This window comes from Aricia agestis, chromosome Z (genome assembly GCF_905147365.1).
Source record: "Aricia agestis chromosome Z, ilAriAges1.1, whole genome shotgun sequence".
In the NCBI taxonomy this organism is placed as follows: Eukaryota; Metazoa; Arthropoda; class Insecta; order Lepidoptera; family Lycaenidae; genus Aricia; species Aricia agestis.
In genome coordinates this window covers 33,647,880-33,672,184 of record NC_056428.1, presented here as the reverse complement: position 1 = coordinate 33,672,184, position 24,305 = coordinate 33,647,880, and the positions used below count along the sequence as shown (strand labels likewise).

Sequence of the window (24,305 nt, the reverse complement as noted above, 5' to 3'; positions counted from 1 at the left end):
TGGTCTTTGTTTTTTTCATTATGATCGTGTTTTCGTGACCTACTCCATTCATTAAAAACCTGCAGGTAAACATGTGGGATGTTTACCCGACATTTCTGTTATTATTTTAATCCTCTAAAATAATACGGCGAGCTTATTTTCAGAAGGGATTTGAAAATGCTTTGACAGTTTGGTATGTCTCGCCTCGCTCTATAATATTTAGGTCAGTAGTGGTAGAGCAAAAAATTGCAATTCCTTTCAGCCGCTCTCGTATTTATTCGCCGAGATTTTTATGGGATGGAATTTATTTCAACTTGACTATTAAATAAAAGTTGAAAATATTACAGTTGAGCTGAGAAATTGGTAGAAATAATATTAGTGATAGGTCCACTATTTCGAAATTCCTATGGCTCCTACGTTAATTGGTCGAAGCATTTTTGTGTTAACATATTTAAATTTTTGTTGAGTTAGTAACGCACTCTCGTTCTAAATGAATGTACAAGATTCGCATAAACAAGTGTAGAATATTTCTAGAAGCCTATTGCCATCTAGTATCGAATAGCGGATTTACGCTGTCTGCGTTTCTTCGATAAGTTCGGTTTGACGCTAGATGGTTCTGTGTGTCCGTAACAGACTCATTGTTTTTCCGATTTGGTCTTCAATTTAATGCTTAACAGCGTCCATATTGTCGTACGTTAAAAAATCCAACTTTACAACTGAGTCAGTAATCATTATAGAGCCAACTATAATATATTTTATTGGTGTATAATTTAACCCTAAGTGTTTAAGGTAAGTAAACAAAAAAAAGATCCACTACAGAGTGGACCTTTTTTGTTATCACAGGGACATAGACGCTTTATTTATAAAATGTTGGTCTTTGTCTTGACCAAAATATATTTTACAACCATAACGTCTCTGTTACATAATAAAGAAATCAATGAAAAAATTTGATCCTTTATCAAGAAAAAAAAAATAACTTTATTTTATTGTTTAAGGTTATGAACAAAACACAGTTTCGCCGCTGCAAAGCCCTAAGGACCATTGGGGAGAAATGGGACACTTGGATGGTGCGAATAAAAAAAACGAAAGCGGTGTATCACAATATGAATCTGTTTAGTTTGGACATAACTAAGGAGTGCCTCATCGGACAGTGTTGGATCCCTGATAATGATTTGCCGCATGTGTCGAAAAAATTGAAGAAGATTTCGGTAAATTATTTCTTTCCCTTGAAAACACTTGTCAGTCTTTATTTACTACGAAAGAAGATACAAATTTAATAGGGCATATTACGTAAAGGTCGGACAAAGGGCGCTACTAGCTCATACAGTAAATAATACGACCAAAATCCGACATGTTGCATACTTCATAATATTGACAGAAACGTTGTCGAACGTTGAACAAAACTTTTTGTTTACTGTCAATGTTGGTGCTGAACGAATTGCCATTTGCAGCCCTCGGACACAGTATAGCAATATGACATATCCCTACAGTAGTGAAACGAATGTACTTGCGCAGAGCAACGGAGGGGTACCCGCGGGGAAGCGGGCGGCGCGGGCCCGCGTACACAAACTCGCGGCGTTTGTATACCTGTCCCCACAGGGGTGACGTTGGCGCGTTGTCTACGAGTTTTGTGTTGTAAAACGATAACTTATCTTATAATGCGATATTATAATAAATGTTCAGTGTACGGATGTAAATCCGATTCAAAAAACAAAAAGGATTTAAATTTATATAAATATCGGCTCACAGTTTTTGTTTTGTTCAGCTCACATTGTGTTGGCCTTGGCGGCATTTATTTGCATCTATGTTTTATTGTTTACGTTGTAAGAAGTGTAATAAATTAAAAATCTGTCAAATGCCCTGTTACATACTAATTAGTACCTTCTTAGCTATGTACACATACCTAGCTACTAATCTACTAACTACTAATCAGATTTACATCCGTACACTGAACATTTATTATAATATCCCATTATAAGATAAGTTGATTGACACCAAGTGTAACATTTTGTCCTTTGGACCGCCCTTAACGTAATAAGAGTTTTAATCAGGGATGTTAGACGGCCACTTGGAAATCCTTGTATCGAGCTGGCTGAAAACTGGTATCGGAGACAGAAAACTGACGTACGCCTGTGCTCCGCTCCGGCGCTGCGAACACTGATGACAAACTGTGTCGGAAGTCGCATCCCAGTGGAAGAAATTAATATTTTAATTTCGTATACTGTTAATAGAGGGCAGTAATCATCGAACGCACAGAAGAAATATCATTTTGAACTGCATTATCTTTTTGATATTATACTGTATAATTCAGATATAAAATGTAAAATATATTGAAAAAAAATAGATAAATGATTCATAACGAAGATTTTTTATAAGAAACGAGGGTTCGTTTGCTTAACCGAACAATGGAAATTCAAAAAAACATTTTTACACACAACACAACTGTTTATCGAGACTGCTTGCTATAAAAAAGTTTTATATTATAAAGGAAATCTGATTGAAATGTTTTTTTACATGCATCTTTGAAATTTGCCAGTTATTCTATATGGTCAGTGTATTTTGGTCGGTCAAGTGCCCAATCTTGGTATTTTTGCGTACAAGAACCAAGTAGTCTTGGTACCATCGAGGAAGTTGATTCCTATGCAATTGACAGACCAACGTTATTTGGTCGAATATGTCAATTCAATGTTAATTGTGATCTGTCAGCTGGGTTTGACGTAACGCAAACAAACTACTTAGGTCCCCGATTTGCATAGGAATCAACTTCTCTCATAGTACATGGTACGTGGAACCAAAACCTGGTATGTGTACCAAGAAAGAAATTGGTACGTCTGACGTCCCTGGTTTTGAAGTGCTTCTCTTACACCTGACGTGTGATTAATTATTGGATATTTTATATATTCGAAATTTCGAATGCGTCTTCATTCTCGGTTCCCGTGGAAACCCTGGCATATCTGCTCGGTACCGGTCATCGGTGGCGGCATCGTGCGACATCAAAGGCGTTTCGTTACTGTAGGGACCATAAACCTATAAATATTAAGTCTATGGTAGGGACTAATATTGCTATACTGTGCCCCGGAGTTGGGCTGCCTGTTCCAATTTTAAATGGCTCGTTAAAAAATTATCGCATTGCTTCGTGAATCGTGACGTCTCAATACGACTGACTCTAATACTCGATTTACACTCGCGCGCGAGCCACGAGGCGAGCCGCGAGACGCGCCGCGAGCCCTGAGTGTAAACTCGAGCTCGCGGCTCGTCTCGCGGCGCGGCTCGCGTCGGGAGCGATTTCCAAAGGAGCTCGAGGGGGACGCGAGCTTTGTGTTTACACTCGCGCTTCGACGCGAGCTGCGAGACGCGCCGCGAGCCGAGCCACGAGGCGCGAGTATAAATCTCGTATAATAGATACAAATGAATTAGGTAAAAGATAATGGATTAAAAAGTATTATTAAAGTACAATAACCTGAAAGATCTTCTTTCATAAAGACGATAGCGAAGATAGCTCAGCTTAATGACACTTAGTTTTGAGTTTGCTTGGATACATTATGGATATTCTCTCATCTAATATCTAATATATAAAAATAAGCCGGGTTTTTCTTCCTGACGCTATAACTCCAGAACACACAAACCGATTTCCACGGTTTTGCATTCGTTGGAAAGGTCTCGGGCTCCATGAGGTCTATAGAAAAAAAATCAGAAAATGCTTCAATAGAAAATCAGGAAAACAGGGAAAATCATTTTATCTTATATTTTCAAGTGCTAGACTTTAGAATATTATTAACTAGATGATACCCGCAACTCCGTTGCGCCAAAATCCGTTTATCACGCGGGGACCGTACGTTTTCCGTGTTAAAATATATCCTATGTCCTTTCCCTGGAGTCGAAGTATCTCTATACGAAATTTCAGCAAAATCAGTTCAGCGGTTTGAACGTGAAGTGGTAACAGACAGACATACAGATATACTTTTGAATTAATTATAATATAGTATGGAATATCTACGTCTACAGATATCTAGTTAAAACAGATAGTCGATCAAGTAAGCTGCTATTAATATTACATATTATGCAAACAAACACCTCCTAGGGGAAAGCTAGAACCAACGTGCCCTCCTTCATATCTAAGTCTGAAACATTTATTGAACCGCCAACTTTCCATCGCACTAACAAGTTTACAAAGGGTTTTCAAGCTTTGATAAATGCTTATGGCATTTCCAAATACCGAGAACTAAATCCAGGTAATTCTAGCCTTATGGGTAGTTTTAGTTTAGCCTTGTATAGCCAGGTAGTTTAAGTTTTAGTCTTGTATAGCCATTAGTCAGGTAGTTTTAGTTCTAGGCTTGCATAGCTAGGTAGTATTAGTTCTAGGCTTGTATAGCAAGGTTGTTTTAGTTCTAGGCTTGCTCAGCCAGGTAGTTTTACTTCTTACCTTAAATAGCCATGTAGGTTTAGTTCTAGGCTTGTATAGCTAGGTAGGTTTAGTTCTAGGCTTGCTTAGCTAGGTAGGTTTAGTTTTAGGCTTGCATGGATAGGTAGTTTTAGTTATAAGCTTGCTTAGCCAGGTAGTTTTAGTTCTAGGCTTGTATAGCAAGATAGTTTTAGTTCTAGGCTTGCATAGCTAGGTAGGTTTAAGCTGAGGCTTAACCTACGCGTCAGTGACGACGCTCCGTCACTGACGCGTAGGTTTGTTCTAAGCTTTAGTTCTAGGCTTGTATAGCAAGATAGTTTTAGTTCTAGGCTTGTATAGCAAGATAGTTTTAGTTCTAGGCTTGTATAGCAAGATAGTTTTAGTTCTAGGCTTGCTTAGCTAGGTAGTTTTACTTCTTACCTTAAATAGCATGTAGGTTTAGTTCTAGGCTTGTATAGCTAGGTAGGTTTAGTTTTAGGCTTGCTTGGATAGGTAGTTTTAGTTATAAGCTTGCTTAGCCAGGTAGTTTTAGTTCTAGGCTAGCTTAGCCAGGTAGTTTTAGTGCTAGGCTTGCTTACCCAGGTAGTGTTAGTGCTAAGCTTGCTTACCCATGTAGTTATAGTTCTAGCCGTGTATAGCTAGGTTTATTTCTAATAAATTGTAGCTCTTGGGTGGTTAGAAGGTGAAAATGAAAAAAATATATATTTTTTACGTTCATCTTACTTAAATATAATAATAATTATTGTATATGTATGTAGTTATCATTATCATTATAGCGGTCTTACATTATTCTAATCCAGCACTGACTTACTACTGGAATAATGTAAACGGGCACCTGGATGCATAAAGATGCGCTTAAAAAAACCAATAAAAACGACAAAAAGGCAACACGAATGGAGCGATCTGGAGCAATTAGTGGAGCAATATAGAGCAATTTATTTCTGAAAATCGCTCAAATATTCGATGGCCACGTCACTCAATATTGTATTACGCAATATTGCTGCTTGTCACCGCAAATTGCTTGATCTAGTCGTGACGTCAAAGTTGACGAGAATTGACTGGAGTTGAGCAATTTTAGTTGCCCGTATAAGCGCACCATAGAATAAAATTCAGTGCATTGCAGTGCCAGTTTAGACTGTGCCTGTAGTTGGTGCTACTAATATATTCTGTGCCTGTAGTGACCAGCGCTGGATTGGAATAGTGGATTGGAATAATATAAGCCCACAGAACAATAAAAATAGTTTTTATTGTTCTGTGTGTAAACCTGTTTTAACAAATATTATGCTTTCAACAGGTTTATACACAATCATCACTTTTCCGTTTCTGTTTGCTATAATGTTTGGCGATTTTTGCCATGGTGTAATACTTTTCTTATTTTCAACTTGGATGATAAAGATAGAAGATAAGCATGTAAATCGCAAGTCAAGAAATGAAATCTGGAATATTTTCTTTGGTGGTAAGTTTTGGTATTTTTTTTTTGTGCCTCAATTCGGTAATTCAACTTTAGGCACTATAACTTGTATAACATATTATATACCTTATAATAAATGATCAAAGGAACTTACCAAGTGAAGTTCGATCATTATTATATGTATGAGTCGCTTCATTCGAAGATATATAATTAACCAAAAGTAGTGCTTTGCATCCCGCTAGGCAAATCGCGTTTTATTTTCTTTAGAGTATGTGGGTACTCGACAAAAATATTTCGTCTGGTCACTCGCTCGTCAGAGCCCTCATTATGTTTAGAGAGAGATAATGCAATCTTTTTTTCTTTGATAGATAATGCAATCAATCTTTCTTTCTTTCTTTGGGTACTGCAGCAAACATAGTTTGCTGCAGTACCCAAAGAAAGAAAACCTCCAATCCACTTCAATTCAGCTTTTAAGTTGCCCTTCTTACAAGTCAAGTTCCGTCCACTCTTCTTTTAATATCCATGCCATTCTCCTCTGGAACGCTCTTCCTCCGGAAATCAGGATGTCAAAAACCAGAGATACTTTTAAGCGCAGGGTACGTGAGTTTTACTTGAAACAGTTGGCAGACTCTTAGTTTTCATAATTTATGGCATAAATTAATATTTATAATATTTTTAGCATCATCATTGGTCATCTATGTATTATTATAATATAGTTATTATATAATAATATATTACGTATGATTGTTGGTTTTATTTATATATAATTTTATGTGTGATAATATGTATATTATAAGTATAGTATAATATTACTTATATTTTATAAGTTTAATATATTATATTTATTATTTTTTTCTGTCTTTTCCTCTTTCAACTCGACTGGCACCTATACAACTTTGTCCTTGTATTGACAAAGGTTGACTGGTAGATAATGCCATACGGCATTAAGTCCACCTTTGTACCTATATGTGCATAAAGTTTTTAAAATAAATAAAATAAACTTAGATGAATGATTGGTCTCGCGCTAGCGCGCGCGCGAGACCAATCATTTATCTAATAAAATAAATAAATATGTAAATACGCTGATTAAACAGATTAAATGATAAAATTTGCATTACAAGCACAATATTTTATTTTTATTTTATTTCCCGTTTCGCGGCAACCCTGGCATATCTGCTCGGTACCTGTCATCGGTGGCGGCATCGTGCGACGTCAAAGGCGTTTCGTTACTGTAGGGACTAATATTAATATTGCTATACTGTGGCACAGTGATAGCTGTAGAAGATATTGTATTACCCACGTACACCTACAGTACACGCTAGATGCGATAGATGTGAATAGATGAGGTTTTCACGTCATGAAATGTGAGAGCTGACCAATGCTAGCGTCATCAGTCATCACTCATCACAAAGACATCGCGCGTCCATAGAACTTGTATCTCATTTTAACTTTTTACAGAGTATTTAGCAACACTACTGTACATAATTATTATGCTGTTGTAGGTATAACTTACCACATTGTACGCGAGCTCCGCGGGAACTCGAGAAGCCACCGTTAGTTTTCAAATCTTTAGATTGAATTTTCCTTGAATTATTTTATAACATGCAGGCTGCAGCGCACTCTCTTAATAAATCATTGCGTGTAAGCATATTATTTTGTATGTGATCTGTGGATATTATACTCTTTAAGGTACATGAATAATACATAAGCCACATATTTAGACTATTTATTATTATCAATAAAGACCGGCTGCGCTGCGGACAAATTTAAACATAGGTACTGAAGGTAATATCCCACCAAAAATATTTTCATGTAAAAATGTTGCCAAGATGAGACATTATAGTTCGTGGTGTCAAAAAATAGTGAGATCTCATGTAGAGCCAAGTATCTAACCTTATATACTAAGCCCTAAATCTAAAAACCTTAATTTTACACTAAAGTGCGGCAAACTACTTGTTACTAATATAATGTGTCAACCGTACGAGAAGAATCTAAAAACTCTACACATTAGTCGAAATCGGACACCGATTTTGAATAATGTGTACAATATGCAAACTTTGCGCATTTAATTACTTTACTCCTACCATTATATTATCTTGAAAATTTAAACTATCTGGCACTATTAAAACCAGTTTTTTTTAGTTACGAGGGTTCAAAAATACGACGATTTTTGAACCCTCGTAACTAAAAAAACTGGTTTTAATAGTGCCAGATAGTTTAAATTTTCAAGATAATATAATGGTAGGAGTAAAGTAATTAAATCAAAATCGGTGTCCGATTTTGACTAATGTGTAACGTAAACGTTTCGAGAAAAGGTAGGTAGTGCCCTTGCGCGCTTCGCTTGGCTCATCTTGGCGGGGGCACTCCCGTGCCCTCAGATACGCATGTGTACAATAAATAAAATAAATAATAATAATTACTAGCTAAAAGCCGAGTTCTGTGAGGGCTCGCGTCGTCTTTCTGCGTGGTAATAATAATCTTTAAGGCAGTTTTTTTTATATTTTAATAGTAACCAAACCTTGACTGACCGATGATAACATCTACATAATATATTATATAAATAAAAATTATTATGTTAAAGCACAAGTCAATAGGCGTGACAGTTTTTCCGTAAATGTGCTCAGGATGTGGGATATAATACTAGGACTCGCTTCGCTCGCCCTTATAAATCGTATGTTCTTCGACGACTTCGGTGGCTCAGTGGATGAGTGATGAAGAAGAAAGTCAAGCGGGGGGTCGCGGGTTCGAATCCCGCCGATTTTTAAATGTTCCTGGGTCATGGAATTATTAAATAATTAAATATGTGTATCATAATATAACCAAAATCTTAAATATAATTATGTATACTATAAAAGTATTAAATATAATATTGCCGTTGTCTGGTACCCGTAACACAAGTCCTTCGGGTACTTACCACGGGGCCATACTGGCGTGGTGTAAGCGTCCATATATATTATTTTTAATCTCCGCAAATTAAATGGATGATAATCAGATGAACGTTATTGGCAACCTAAATATCTGATCACGATTCACCAATAATGTTATGAACTTATGACCCGTCTGTCCATTGATCTACAAATAACGTGTCTCTACGCACGCACCCTCCCCGCTCACTACTCGAACCACTAAAGAGTTCTAAAAATCAAACACTGCACCTTCCTTTTTCTTTTAACCGAACGATCATAAGTTAATACTTATTATTCACAATGTACCATCGAAATTCGAAGTATTCATAGGCAGTTGATGAACCTACGTCATTTGGGCGGATTATGTCAATTGAATGTTAGTAATAATAATATTATCGAGACCAAACTACAGTGCTCCCAAATTGATAAAGCGCATAGAAATTTTCGTAATTTTTCGGCAACGGTCGTATTTCCCGAGCGTCGGAAGACGTCGCTGCAAGCGCTGTTTTAAACTTAACCTTAAGAAAAACACTACTTTGCAGCATAAACTTAATATACCTAACGGAATAGAGAAACAAAGGCCTGAGCAAGAGAGATGTCACTATCTACTAACACTGCGTGGTAAAAAGAGATGCGTGATACATGACAGCAGCACTCTTTTTTTGACGTCCAGTCGGCACGTGCCGCACGTTGACAATTTAATCTCATAGAATTCATGTTCAATCATGCTTGTATAAGTGTTTAATACGTTAACAATATATTTTTCACACAGATAAAAACTAATTTTGATTTCGTTTGACAGGTCTGCTCTAGATTGTTTCTCTATTCCGCTAGGTATATTAACTTTATGCTTTGCAGCGACGTAGAGCTAGGCGCCTGACGTTGCTTGGACGTTACCATGGTTACGCCGCGATGGATTCCCGGTGAGTTATAGCACTGACGGACCGGCGAAGCGGACAGCCGCCGGCTAGATATAATAATATGTTATTTACTTCTATTTCGTTTGAACAAGGTGCAAAATGCAAGTGCATTGTTTGGGGCTCTTACGTTTCATAGATACGGGTGTTTTCATGATTACGACAATTAGAGAAGATTTCCATGCGCATTATTATTTTGGAGTACTGTACGATGTACGTAGTACATCTATCACATTTAGGGCCTGTTTTACCCTTTCTGATAAGGTGCCGAATAGGCTATTCACAACTTTGTTGACAGATTCTCCGTATTTGATCTGTCAAGTTAATTGGTGGATAGCCTATTCGTCACCTATCAGGAAGTGGTGACACATACCCTTAGTTATTTATTGACACTCTTACTTTTTGCTGGATTTTCACACCCAAATTCAAGCAGATATACATTCTTACATTCTTTCCTACTCATGAATGATATTAAGGGCCTGTTTCGCCACTTTCTGATTAGTGCCTAATAGGCTATTCACAACTTTTTTGACAGATTCTCTAGATACTTCATCTGTCAAGTTAATTGGTGGTTACCTTAGGAAGTGGTGAAACAGGCCCTAATTATATTTTTAGGTCGATATGTCATCCTCTTGATGGGACAGTTTTCGATGTTCACGGGAATAATCTACAACTCCTACTTTTGCAAGTCTTTATATGGCATGACATCATATTGGAAGAACCATTACAACCAATCGACGATCGAAACCAACATGTTTTTGACTCTGGATCCGGCTGAGGACACCAATCATCCTTACGTATTCGGCGTTGATCCTACTTGGGCTGTATGTTGTTTGTTTTAGGATTCCGTAGTAAATACTACGATCCTCCTGTAGTTACAAGTAGTCTTAATTTTATTCACAGACTTACTCGACTTACGTTTAAAGACGACAAAATAAGTATGCTATTTATTTTGGTACCATTTGCATTATAAAAGTCTTATCGTCTGCTTACTATTTAGAACAAAATACTAAATATATATATATATATATATATATATATATATATATATATATATATATATATATATATATATATATATATATATATATATATATATCTAGTATTTTGTTGTTATTATCACTTATTTTTGTTACACCCTGTATATATATATATATATATATATATATATATATATACAGGGTGTAACAAAAATAAGTGATAATACTTTAGGGTGTGTACGTGTTCCTTGTAGAGAGTTCACTGTGAAAGTAGCAGCGCTGAAAGACCAAAAATTTTTTTCACTTTTGTATGGGGAAACTCGTGACGCTCGGGCCGTTGCCAATTTTTTTTCGTCTTTCAGCACTGCTACTTTCACAGTGAGCTCTCTACAAGGAACACGTACACACCCTAAAGTATTATCACTTATTTTTGTTACACCCTGTATATATATATATATATATATATATATTGTTGTAATAATATGTATTCAATAATAATAATTTAATATATTTAATTCATATGTGAATATATATTCTGAAAATATACGGTTTACAGTTTACAATAATTATTGTAGCTTAAATATTTAAAGTTTAAAGCATAAAGCTTGGTGTATAAGGTTTTTAAAGCGCCATGTAGTAAAATAATATTATACTTGAATATTAAACGTGACTTCATTATTTTTCAGCTAGCGAGCAACCAGATAATATTTCTGAACTCAATTAAAATGAAAATGTCCATAATCGTCGGTGTGATACAAATGATTTTCGGCCTCCTTCTGAGCCTTGTGAACAACATGTATGTCGGTATAGTTACTACAATAATAGTTATAATTAGCTCAGCACTTACTATATTCATAGCTATTATAATTGCTTTTAATATTTAAGTTCTAATTTGAAAAATTGATTTAAAAAAAAGATGGTGGTCAGACGTCGTAATTTGGTCGGGCTATACGTGGGTCACACTGAAAGTGTTTAGAACTAGCTAGTTAGAAACATCACTAATGAAATATTTTTTTGAATTTCAATTTTAGAAGTCTGTGGTAACAATAATCTACTATTGCATTTATATTTTGTCATTTGTTTTGTAAATTGGGGACAATTAATCTTAAACTCTAGTTACACCTAATAATAATAATAATAATTTATTACCCACCACAATTATAATACAGTACATTAAAACAGGGTTACAAATAGAAATTCATGCAAAATTAATGTAAAAATAAACTTAATTTAAACACATCAAGTCTCAACTTAATAGCCTTAGCACTTTGTTAAGATATAATATAATTAAGTACTTTTTACAATTCACCTGAAAATGAAGTTAACGGGAGAAAATTTTCAGTTAATGATTTTTTATGACTTTCGTTGTGGGCTTACTCAGTAACATAGCTTTGATAGGCTGCTATTAGCATTTCATAATGAAGCCCCATCTCGTGCCACTATTTATAATTATTGGTTTAACGAGTTCAAGCGTGGACGTAGCAATCTCGGTGATGATCCGCGAAAGCTTAGCTTTTAACAGCGACTAATGAAGTTAAACATTATAGTGTGCGAGTGCGACGCATGATAGAGGGAGATAAAAGAGTGACCTATCAGCAGATACGGGCAAGCCTGGGCATTGTTATGAGTCAAGTTGAAAAAATATGACATGAACATTTAGACGTTATGAAGCTTTGTACCAGCCCCCGTAGACAAGTGGCAAAACGCTAACGCTAACGCTAGCGCTAGCGCTACAAAATGTATGGATTTGACATTAGTAAATAGTATTCGCTAGCGAAGCGATGGCTAATGTCAAATCGCATACATTTTGTAGCGTTAGCGTTAGCGTTAGCGCTTTGCCACTTGTCTACAGGCCCAGATGCATGCCCCAAACTTCAATCGACGACCAGAAACGCCTTCGCATGGACTGGTGTAGCCAAATGTTAGATAAGTTCAACGGCTGTGACACAACCGCTTTACATACAAGTGATGAAAGCTGGATATATTGCTACAAACCCGAAACCAAAAGACAATCAGCTCAGGGGGTGTTTCCTTTCGAGGACTGGCCAACAAGGGGGCAAACGAGCAAACGGGTCACCTGATGAAAAGCAACTTCCGTAGCCCATGGACACTCGCAGCTTCAGAAGGCCTTTTAAGAGGGAATAGAGTAATATTGGAGGGTAGGGATGGGAAGGGAAGGGTATAGGGGAGGGTAGGGACGGGACTAGGGTAGGTGTTGTGCCTCCGGTAAACGCACTCACTCGGCGAAAAAAAAATGTACATTCATATAAATATTTGTCTGTTATAGTAAAGTGTGTTTGTCTGTCTGTAACCTCTTCAAACTTATATACCGTAAATCGCTGTACTGATTTTGATAACGATTTTGATTGATCCCCTAGGGCCTAGGAGAACCGTTGGAAAAATTTACGATTTACGTACTTCGTCTCAATGTTCCAGGCAATATCTAGTACGTAGTATATACTAAAACGTCACAACGAAACAAATATGTTGAAAACAATACATTTTACAAACAAAACATTTTATTGTTTTCAAATGAAATTATTGTTTCAAAGCAACAATTTGTTTTGAAATGAGATAGTGGTCGTGTTGATGTTGCATGTATAGATTTTCAACATTTAGAACTATGCACTGAAAATGATAGATCGTTGGTTTTTGTGTAGTTTGCTGTTTGCGGGACATAAATAATTATATTATATATTTATCAGTTACTAACCTATTCTTGTATTATGTAGAAACTCGTACCGTACCTATACATGAAATATTGACAATGTGTAGGCCAAGTATGTACAAAAAAGACAAGACCTATTTTCGTCAAAACTTTTAACGCATGCCTTAACACAAAAGGTACCTTCTAACGGAAAACAAAGGTCGGTGACCTGTGCCCAATATATTCAATATTGCCTTCCATTCATTATTCATCCATCTTTAAGACGGGGCGGCGCTCCCTGGAGGCATCAACGTCACACGTCAGTCGCCACATAAACTTTTCTTGTCAATTTGTGCTACCAGCTAGTGTTTGAGTCGCGTTGACGTAGATGACGATGAATAATCAAAAAAAAGCAGCCCGTCCTTACGCTACTTATATAAATCTACAAGGTACTAGAAATGTACAGGGTAACTTTTTACAGAGTGTGTGCACAATTTAGCGCAAGCTACGTCGCGATAACAAAAACCTGTCGACATTTTGAAACTACAAAGAACATTTTGAATATTTTTCAGCAGTTTTTCAAAAGGATGTGAAGTGCTTTGTGTTCCACTTGGAGTTTATTCGGCAATTGACGCTGACAGGAACATTTGAACGCACTTTAGTTCATCCTTAAGTTATTTATTCAAATAATAATGGATTTGATAATGGATTCAGCAGAGAGATACACTGTGCTGAGTTTAACTCCTTTTTTAATCTAACATTAATATTTAAGTATTAATAGGTACGACTTTAATTCAGTCTTTTGTATGATTAATATCGAACCTTTTGATGTCAAAGCAACGTTAAAAATGTTCGGAATGATTAGAAAATCTGTAGTTTGACGTTTATGAGCATACTATTTGTAGAATTCAGGAAATGGAACTAAGCTGTAGCAATGTTCAATTAAAATATGTTATAGGTACAAGTATTTTAATTTAAAACGTGTAATACTCGTTTTGATCACTAACTGAAAGTTAGTAATTGGAACCTTTTGAAAAAAATATGTTAATATAATTCTAAAATTCATGTTTTATAATAAACCAAAAAATTCGATCGCACCAAATTTCTTTTATCGCTCAAACCGTACATTTATCTTAAATAAAAAGTATTTTGTGACCTTTCCTTTCCCGGGACTCAAAGATCTCCATACCAAATTTCAGCAAAATCTGTTCAGCGGTTTGGGCGTGAATACAAAAAGACAAGCACGCTTTCGCATTCATAATATTATTAGTGTGGATTATTCGTTGCAATATTTATTATCTGTTTTAGATATTTCAAGGAATACTATCTCATTCCATTACAATTCTTGCCACGAATGATATTTCTTGTTTTCCTGTTTCTCTGGCTATCGGTACTTATGGTCATGAAATGGTTTATGTATGGTCCGAAACAAGGTAATATTTTGTTGTGACGTCATATATATTTTAGTGTTATTGTTTTTTATTTTCTTACTTTTATTAATAAATATATACAATGTGTCCCGATACCAGTGTCCGAGCCATTAATGTTATTTAATAACTATTAATACATCTTTTATCGACGAATTGGCTCTCCAGTTTTTTCTCTCTCTCACGGTTGTAAAATCGCAGCAATTCTCTGGCTCACTACTTTGACCAATACGTCTCATGTAAATATCCTATGAACAAAAAAGGACGCATTTGATAGCTGAACATGTAGACTACAATTATTTAATTTATTACACAGACATTATGTTTTAATGTTCGTGGAATATAACATAGAAAAACAAAAGTAAAAGGAATAAACTTTGTTTTTTGTGGTATTTTTTTAAATATTGGCATTTGTATATGTAGCGTAGGTATTAAACTTTTTAATGTCAAATGGTAGAGATGGTTTTTAGCTAGAATAAAAATATATTACCTTTTAAACTTCTTTGCTCTCAGTCAGATAGTTTAATTAACTGTAATTAGTGTCCTTATTTAAATCTTATGCTTCAGCATTCTCAGATAAATGCACAGACTTCTTGAATAGTCATGTGTAATAAGTTTACAGCTCATTCATTTAAGTTTTAAAACGTTCACTGAATAATAAATTGGTGAGATATGGAACGGACCAGCCTACAGCTGCTGCGATGCCGGTTGGCAGCGGGCGACACGAAGCAACCGCAGACGACGTGTCGTCGCGACAGTCGACTCTACTGGTTTTAATGTATTTCTATGAAATACCCTGCCCAGCTAGCGACACTCATTCATAGAAATACATAGAAACCAGTAGTGTCGCGACGACACGTCGTCGCTGCAACTTCATGTGGTCGGCTTCCAACTTATACCATAACTTTATATCAAATGGCTTAGCAGTAATGTGTCTATCATGTAACGAAAACAATATTAATTTTTCAGCAGACTATAAAAGAAGTCCGCACTGTGCGCCGTTGATACTGATATTCTTTATTGACATGCTGCTATTATCTACAACTAAGCCGGTGGATGATGGTTGCGATGCGTACATATTCCCCAGTCAACCTCTGGTGCAAAATATTTTATTGTTTGTATCCCTCCTTTGCGTACCGATAATGCTATTTGGACCACCGATCTACTTAAGCAGAGTGTACAAAAAGAAAAGGGAAGAAGCTCTAGTAAGATTTTATACTAAGAAATATAATTTCTACCTCATTTCTTCTTCGAACCGTTTTCCGCTTTAAGCCTATTAGAAGCAATTTCCCTTATTTTTTACGTTCGATAAATGGGAAATATTTTCTAGAATCCGTCTTAGGAGCATGCTTAAGTTTGTGGAGTGGTGTTATAGTTATCGCTATTTGGTGCATTTTATTTTATTAGATGAAAAAATAATATTTTAAGCCTGGACTTTAAAGAAATTACCTACCTTGCAACATTTAGTCAGTTCCTATAATAAGATAATATCATTAAGAAGTTCGATTTTTAACCCCAACCAACCCCAAGTTTATCATCATCAGCTCGTTCATTGCTGTATAAATTCGTTTTTAATTCATTAATTTATATTATCCTTACAGGTTTTAGTCCAAGAATTGCGTTCTAGAAATGACAAAATCGGTGAAGATTACGCTAACGCTCGAGTTAAAAAGTATTCGGCTAATTTCGGTGGACTGCTGTTGAACGAAGCTATACATACTATCGAGTTTGTACTGAGCACCATATCACATACGGCGTCTTACCTTCGACTCTGGGCTCTTTCACTTGCACATGAAAGTAATTAATAAAATAATATAATTAACATAATAATTATACCTCATTCTCTAAATATACGTCCGCGCGAACGAGCGGTTTGGTCGCTACACCGATCACAAGTAATCACAATAAAATCGTTACGTACGTAACAATAATATATTTAGCATTATTGTTACGTACGTAACGACTTTTATTGTAAAACCCAACCCAAACTTATTTTGTCTACTGCCCACTTTGAGACCAAATTATGTTTTAGCGCCCACATTGTTTCAATAATGCATCCAGATGAAATAAATCACCCCCCAAGCCTCTACACAACGCGCCCTTTTTTTTCCAGTTCCCACACCGCCCCCCTTCAGAGTTCAGACCTTCAGCGCCCACAAGGGGGCGTCAGCGCCCACTTTGGGAAAGGCTGTTCTAAAATAAAGCGGCGCGGTCGCTCACTATTGCCTCTGATTTAGCGGTGTAGCGGCCAATCCACGCATATAAATCGAGCCTTATAATATAATTATAAAGCAGTCCGCTGGGCGACGGATAAAAAGGGGCGCTGAAGGCAGGTAAAAGGGGGGCCAAATCGCCCAGGGCGCTGGTAGTGCTAAAACTGGTCCTAATTAAAGGGCTTGTTTCACCACTTTCTAATAAAGTACCTAATAGGCTATTCACAACTTTTTTGACAGATTCTCCATACTTGATCTGTCAAGTTAATTGGTGGATAGCCTTATCAGGAAGTGGTGAAACAGGCCCTAAGCATAGTATTGTCTCATACACGTAAACCTTAATTAATCACTAAAATCTAATTACCAACGAGAAAGTTAAAGTTTAGACGTTGGAGAGCCATGATTCGGCACGAATGGGCCGGCTCGAGCCAGCAGCGCTTGCGCTGTGTTTCGCCGAGTGAGTGAATTTACCGGAGGCCTAATCCCCTACCCTATTCCCTTCCCTACCCTACCCTATTCCCTTCCCTTCCCATCCCTACCCTCCCCTATTACCCTTTTCCCTCTTAAAAGGCCGGCAACGCACCTGCAGCTCTTCTGATGCTGCGAGTGTCCATGGGCGACGGAAGTTGCTTTCCATCACGTGACCCGTTTGCTCGTTTGCCCCCCTAATTCATTAAAAATAGTATCAAAATCATTCATGTTTAATTTAAACTTAGACTATATTTTATAAATTTATCTTTATAACAAATGTCCCCCCCCCCCTTCCCCCCTCCAAAAATCACAGTAACCGGGCATTATAGGGTACTCTAATTTAAGTAAAGACCTAAACGATCAAAAATTAAAATAAGATCTTGACGCAAAATATGGCAAAAAATTATATTTAAAAGTGTGGCAAAAATAAATATTGAAAAATTTGGCATATATATCACTCTCAGTTGTCACAGTATAGCAATATGACATATCCCTAGGGATATCAACTGTTTGAATGGGGCCAGTCGTGCAGACGCTCAAGATACGTTTTGCGGGAAAACAATAATTTCTCGTCCAATTCCACGTGTATTAAACAATAATCCTGTGTTTGTATGGCAAAGAGCATTAGAACCTTTCTAGGTCAGAGCGTGGCCTAGATAATATATGCATCTATGATCCCTTCAGATTGCGTAGATTTGCGTCTATGAAGTTTGCCCCTAATACATGACAGCTCTACAAGGTGAAACAAAACTTAGTGATAATACTTTACAGTGTGTGTATGTGTTCCTTGTAGAGAGTTCACTGTGAAAGTAGCATCGCTGAAAGACCAACATTTTTTTTCACTCTTGTATAGGAAAACTCGTGACAAAAGTGAAGAAAAAAATTGGTCTTTCAACGATGCTTCTTTCACAGTGAACTCTCTACAAGGAACACATTCACACCTTAGGGTGTGTATGTGTTCTACTATTATGTATTATCACTTAGTTCTGTTACACTCTGTATATTGGCCCGAATCGATATTAATAATATTAAACTGAATCTCTGTTTGTCTGTCCGTCTGTTTCTTAACTATTCACTCATAAATTGCTAAACTGATGAGTACTTTGGGTTTTACAGCGGCTTCGTCCACTTTTTGGGACTGATATAAAATTTTATAAATGCGTTGAGCCACGTGACCTGACCAGAAATTCGTAAGATGCTGCAGGCTCAGTGTAAGAGAGAATACACCAACCTTAAACTATACCACCCATTCGATTTTTTTGCAGGCAACTTAATTAGTGCAAAGCTAATGTTTTTTTTTTTCAGAACTATCCGACATGCTATGGCACATGGTGCTGGTGAAGCTGGCTTTGAGAGACACGTCTTTATTTGGCAGCTTGAGAATAGTCGTCATATTTGCCGTTTGGGCGGCATTTTCAATTTCCATTTTGGTGGTTATGGAAGGGCTATCTGCTTTTTTACATACGCTCCGTTTGCATTGGTGAGTATGATACATCTTGTATTACATAAGAAATAGACAAACATAGGTACAAGGATCTGGTTACATTGGGTAACAGTGTCATGAGAGTGCAGTGGATGCGAAAATTGTCATTCAAAATAACATCAGCGACACTTCATTTTGGCCACAAAGCAGTATTTTCCTCGCCTTAAGAAGCGCTTACACGGGCAACAATTGCGGCAATAATTGCCCGGTGACACGAATTTGGGGCAAACCGATCTGGAGCAATTAGTGGAGCAATATGGAACAATTTCAATAAATTGCAGCGATTATTTCGGCGATATTGCTCCAGATATTTCATATCGCTCAATGTCGCCGATACGAATTGACGAATATCCTATGGGCTCGTGTATGACAGTATTGCCTAGTAACCAGTTGATGAAGTTGCGCCATATCGCTCAAATGTATTGCGCAGTATTGCTGCTTGTTGCCGAAAATTGCTTAATGTAGTTATAACGTCAAAGTTGATGAGAATTGACTGGAGTGGCCAGTGGAGCAATTTTAGTTGCCCGTATATGCGTACCTTTAGGTACGTATAAATTATGACAGTAACTGGAGCCACATTTAACGGGTCTAATATACGAGAGTTGCCGTTCCTGTATCGTATTTCGATGCAAGAAACAAACTAATTAGGCCAGAGTTTTCGAATCGCATTTTGTTCAAAGCCGTAGTCGGATGACGGATTGACGGTATCTAGCATCCTGAAATAGCTTGGTATTGATATTATGTTGCGCTGACAGATGCCTCGGGCCAGCCCGTAGGCGGCACCGATGCATCACCAATATCCTGATACCGAAGGAAATCATTTCACTATTAATTTAACCGGATTTTATTTATAAATAATACATTTATATTTTCCGAAACTTTTCGATTGTCTTGATTTTTTGTGTAAAATACATAAAGTTAATGCTTATGATAAGATACGTATGCCATGCCTTAACAAAGTTTAAACCTTGTCAAATAGGTTACTTTACAAGTACCTATTACTTTTCAGAATAGCCTAGTTAAGGGATGGCGAACCAATATGGCTCGCATGCTACCGCCCACCAGTGGCACGTGACATAAAATTTGGAGCACGCTACTGGTCACAAAACTGGTATCGAAATAATTATTTTACCAACAATGAAGGTTATAGATCCACCTCTACATAGGGAGCTCCAAATTAGGCATATTTTGGATTAAGCACCGAATTACAAAAAATATTGAATTATACGTTTATGACTTCTTCGGAAAGATTTTTTCACTTTGCATTGATACGAAAAGGTTCGCCATCCCTAACCTGGTTGAAAGTGTCTTACTTCAGTAAAATTTTCAGGGTCGAATTCATGAGTAAGTTTTATTTAGGCGGTGGTTGGCTTTTCCGACCTTTTAACTTTGAAGAGTTATTATCACCCGAAAGAAGACACGACAAGCCAGAAGGCTATTGTAAAAAGGCGCAGACGAATAACATGGCTGAGGAGGCCTAAAACCCATTTATGTTGAATCTCCATCGTCTACTATTTTACTTTTTTTTAATGTTACTTTTCGTATTAATAAAACTTGTAATGTGTACTTATCAGTTTGTATTTTTTCAAACCAAAAAATAAAGTCAGGTTCGCTTAAAATTCGACTCAAAATATTGGTGCTTTGCTAACTATTCTCCTGACATGACAGTTAAAATTAAACTTGTTTTTTTTTCAGTCTTGATGCAGACGAGTTTTTCGATTTTTATGAGTAACAATTTTAATATTCATTAACTAATTCATCGTTTATGATAATAGTCAAGATAATTTGCCATCAAATCAATTTAGATGAGCACGTACAGAGCCTAGTACCTAAATATTGACTGCTTTCTGTGGCTGACAACCGACAGGTCACTTATCTCGAAGTCCAGTGCACCTAATATCATTGGCAAACCGACCTAGCTGGCATACGATATTCCCGAACGTGTATAGTTAGACATGAGCCGACTATAATACTCTGTCTTCGTTGATGTTGAAAGTGTAGGTTGGTACTACTAATATATATTCTGTGGTGTAGGTAACAATGACAATAACATACAATACGAAAGTTAGGTTAGTTACACAATAATATTATGATCTGTGTTATGAATTTTATGTGCCATCGAGGAAATTGATTCTTAGGCAGTTGATACACCAACGTCATTTGATCGGATCATATCACACTGTGTGTGTGTGTTAATTAAGATAGTAAAATATGTCAGCTGGGTTTGACGTAACGCGACCAAACTACGTAGGTCCCTCATCTGTCTAGGGATCAACTTCTCTGATACTCGTAGTACATAAAATTATACTAGACCATGTCGTGATCTTCAAACCAGGAATAGCATAAGCGATGCCCGTAAGCAACAAGAACTTAATAAGTTTTTGTTTAATTCTCTTCTCTTTCTCTACAACTGAAAATCTGCACGTGTCTATGAAAGTACTTCCAATCATCTTTTGTTATTTTAACTACTAGAGATCGCCCAATGGTCGAAATTCGACCTTAGTTTCAACGACATTAGGACTACTACCTCTATATTTTGTAAAGAAATATTGACTTTATCATATTTTCTTCAACTCTTGTCTCTGGAACTCAGCTGATCTCAGACTGGCCGTGTAAGCATTGTCTAATAGCTATGTCCACACTGTGCACTTTCATCTTCAATTTTCGTCATCAACTTTCATATTGGCGCATTCAATAATTGCATGCGTCAAGGAACGCTACGCCAATATTGTCATTTTTGAAGTTTTGGATACGGTCAGAGGGCATGCGTCGCGGGCAAGCCTCACGTTCGCTGCTGACTACGCTATAACGCAACGCATTGACGAACAGAAAAAGGCACAGTGTGGACAAAGCTATTAGTATCTAAGATTCAATAAAAAAACTTTAATCCATTTTCAATTTGTCACCTTGTTGTCAACAGACTTCAACCATAAATAAAAGAGATTCGTATGTATAGGTTTGTCACTCAAAAATATGTCATCTTCTTGAGTGTGCGTATTGTAGTGTGTGTAATGTTTTTTTGTTTAAAAAATGTATGATAAAAGCATAATTTCGAAATAATATTAGCTCGACGCACTCCTTCACCATATAAACTATAACTGTGCAAAATTTTATTCATCTACGATTCCCCATTTTTCGTCAAAAGGGATATAAAGTTTTTCGTTCGCGTATTAATATATAGATTCCAAAATTGTACTAACATGATCAATTTTCATCTTAAAAAAACTACTTTGCTTTATACGCCCTTCGGGCTTAAAGACCACGATGTGTTCTCAAGGTTTTCACATTTCCAACTTCAAAATTATTTATTAAGATTCAACCTTGTTTGATCTATTTGCAACCATTTCAAATCGAACGCCCAATAAACACCATCACAATAAACAAGCCTTGCCATTGTAATATGCCAAATCACACAACAAGAATACCGAAGATGACTGGATACACTCAAAGACAAACAGAGTCAAATAATTTCAAGATCAACCCGTTTTCAGCTGGGCTTAATCACCATCGGTATTTGATTGACAATCTTGTTAGCCGGTTTCATTTCCACAAAGCATTCCCGGTAACAATGGTTGCTTTGAAGCCGTTGATGATATAGTAACAGCCATCGGCGAATCGACATTGACGCGGACAAGTAATAATTACATTGCATTTGCAAAGGACACGGCCGTGAGCCCATGACATGCAATTACACACTTGCCGTTCGCAATCATGTTGCATCTAACATGACCTTTAAGAGAACGACATAAGGATTATATTTTGAACTGGGCAAAATAAGTAATCACCATCATCTGTTAGTGTTAACAGCTTGTTAAATTGACATGTCTTCTCTTTCAGTCAAATGGAAAACGAAAGAGGTAACGTGATACAAATCGAGCATTAACTTTAACAGTAGTTGGTGAAATTGAGCGGACGGTTTGCATCCTGCGGCCCGCCACGTGACGTCTCACGTCGTCAATGAGTGGGCCGTCAAGCCACGTTTTCTTTTTATACCTATTCAAACTCATTATTGTTTTTTGACCCTTAGAGGGTGGAATTTCATTTTCATCACAAAAAAATAAAAAAATCTTCACTGACAAAGTGAATAGAGACGAGGTGTAATTTTTATCAGTACATGTTTAGTTTGTATTTAGAAATTATTAGTCAGTTGAAATAAAAAAAAAATATATTTTTGAGAACCTCTGTAGTTGTGAGTTCTGTAAAATAACGCGTGTCAAGTTTCACAATACGTAACGTACTGTGTACAGTTACGTAAACACAAATCACACTCACCCGCGTGGTTAGTACTGCACCGGGGACGACGCCGGCGCCTTCCCCGAGGACTTAACACGACCCGAACGACAAACAGACAGACCGACCGAAATCCGGTGTGGAGCTCGATCCCGGGTTCGAGTTCGCATGCGGATAGCATAGGAACACACCTAAATCATGACCGCGACCGCGACATTGTCGTAGAGAGCTCTACCAATTACTTTGACATTAGAACATACACGCGTATGTCACCCCAACCGGACTCGGAAGGGGAGAGGGACGGCCCTCTTTTAAGCAATAACATTAATAACTTGAGCTCATCTACCGCGATAACTCGTACGCAGCTAGTTTGTGCTACCGCGCGCGAGCAGCCTCACTCGTCTGAGAGTGAGTAAGGGGTCGGACCCCTTAAGAGCAGGGGGGGCCCGTGTCCCCACGTCAGATAAAAATAGCTTATTTTCGTAGCTCTCCCCAATATTGCCCGTCTAGAATGTCACACGTGTGACTTTAGGGGAGGGGGCCAGGCCCCCCTCATTGTTTATTTCCAAACCAACTAGCAACAGACTAGTTATAGCCACGATTAAACTACCATGGTCTTAACCAGACCAGTAGCTTAGACCCTTTCGAAAAAAAAAGAAAAAAAAAAAAAAAAAAGTGAAAGGTACTTTAGATTTAAAATAAAATATATGAAAATAACGGTGAAAATTTTCTCTGCATAAAATCGGAAACTATCGGAAAACTAAATGTAATTTAATGAAACGTTATGAAAGCAATAAAATTTTATACATTTTTAAAGTTTGAGCACCTACTCATTTTCATAGGTACTTATAATATCGTTTAATATACCGTTGCTGCAAGCTTAACGATAAGGCTTCAGTCTCGAAATCAGCGGGCCCGGCAGCGGGGCGGGAGCGGCTGGGGCGTTTTCCAAATTCCGATGTATAGATTTATATAATGGGCAGGCCTCGAAAACCGTAACTGCGGTGGCCCCACATTTCCCGTGGTTCTGCGAGTAGCGGCGCAGAAAGGAACACGGTCGGGTTTTAGTGGGTAGAGCTGCGGTCACTTACCATCTCATCGGCCGCAGCGAGTCCCACATACCCCGGTTGTCTTCCCCAGCACTGCCGGGGATGCATAATGGCATTTCCCGACTAAAAAAAAAAAAAAAAAAAAAGGCCTCGAAAACCGAGCGGCGCGGCGGCGCGGGCCGCTGTATAC

At 37.2% G+C, this 24,305-nt stretch overlaps 1 protein-coding gene across 2 annotated transcripts in view; it reads left to right on the top strand.

Moving 5' to 3' along the window:
• Nucleotides 1–20,325, top strand: part of LOC121738837 (V-type proton ATPase 116 kDa subunit a-like) — a 29,197-nt gene extending 8,872 nt beyond the window's left edge. Inside the window, exons 6-15 of one of the 2 annotated variants that reach the window (XM_042131084.1) lie at nucleotides 975–1,187; nucleotides 4,061–4,211; nucleotides 5,676–5,837; nucleotides 10,231–10,439; nucleotides 11,282–11,391; nucleotides 14,551–14,675; nucleotides 15,639–15,874; nucleotides 16,271–16,466; nucleotides 18,659–18,833; nucleotides 20,167–20,325. In XM_042131084.1, the coding sequence (XP_041987018.1) occupies nucleotides 975–1,187; nucleotides 4,061–4,211; nucleotides 5,676–5,837; nucleotides 10,231–10,439; nucleotides 11,282–11,391; nucleotides 14,551–14,675; nucleotides 15,639–15,874; nucleotides 16,271–16,466; nucleotides 18,659–18,833; nucleotides 20,167–20,317 (1,728 nt within the window). In that variant the 3' untranslated portion in view covers nucleotides 20,318–20,325. The remainder of the gene's footprint in view (nucleotides 1–974; nucleotides 1,188–4,060; nucleotides 4,212–5,675; nucleotides 5,838–10,230; nucleotides 10,440–11,281; nucleotides 11,392–14,550; nucleotides 14,676–15,638; nucleotides 15,875–16,270; nucleotides 16,467–18,658; nucleotides 18,834–20,166) is intronic. The other variant, XM_042131083.1, reaches the window with a different exon arrangement.
• Nucleotides 20,326–24,305: the final 3,980 nt, after the last annotated feature.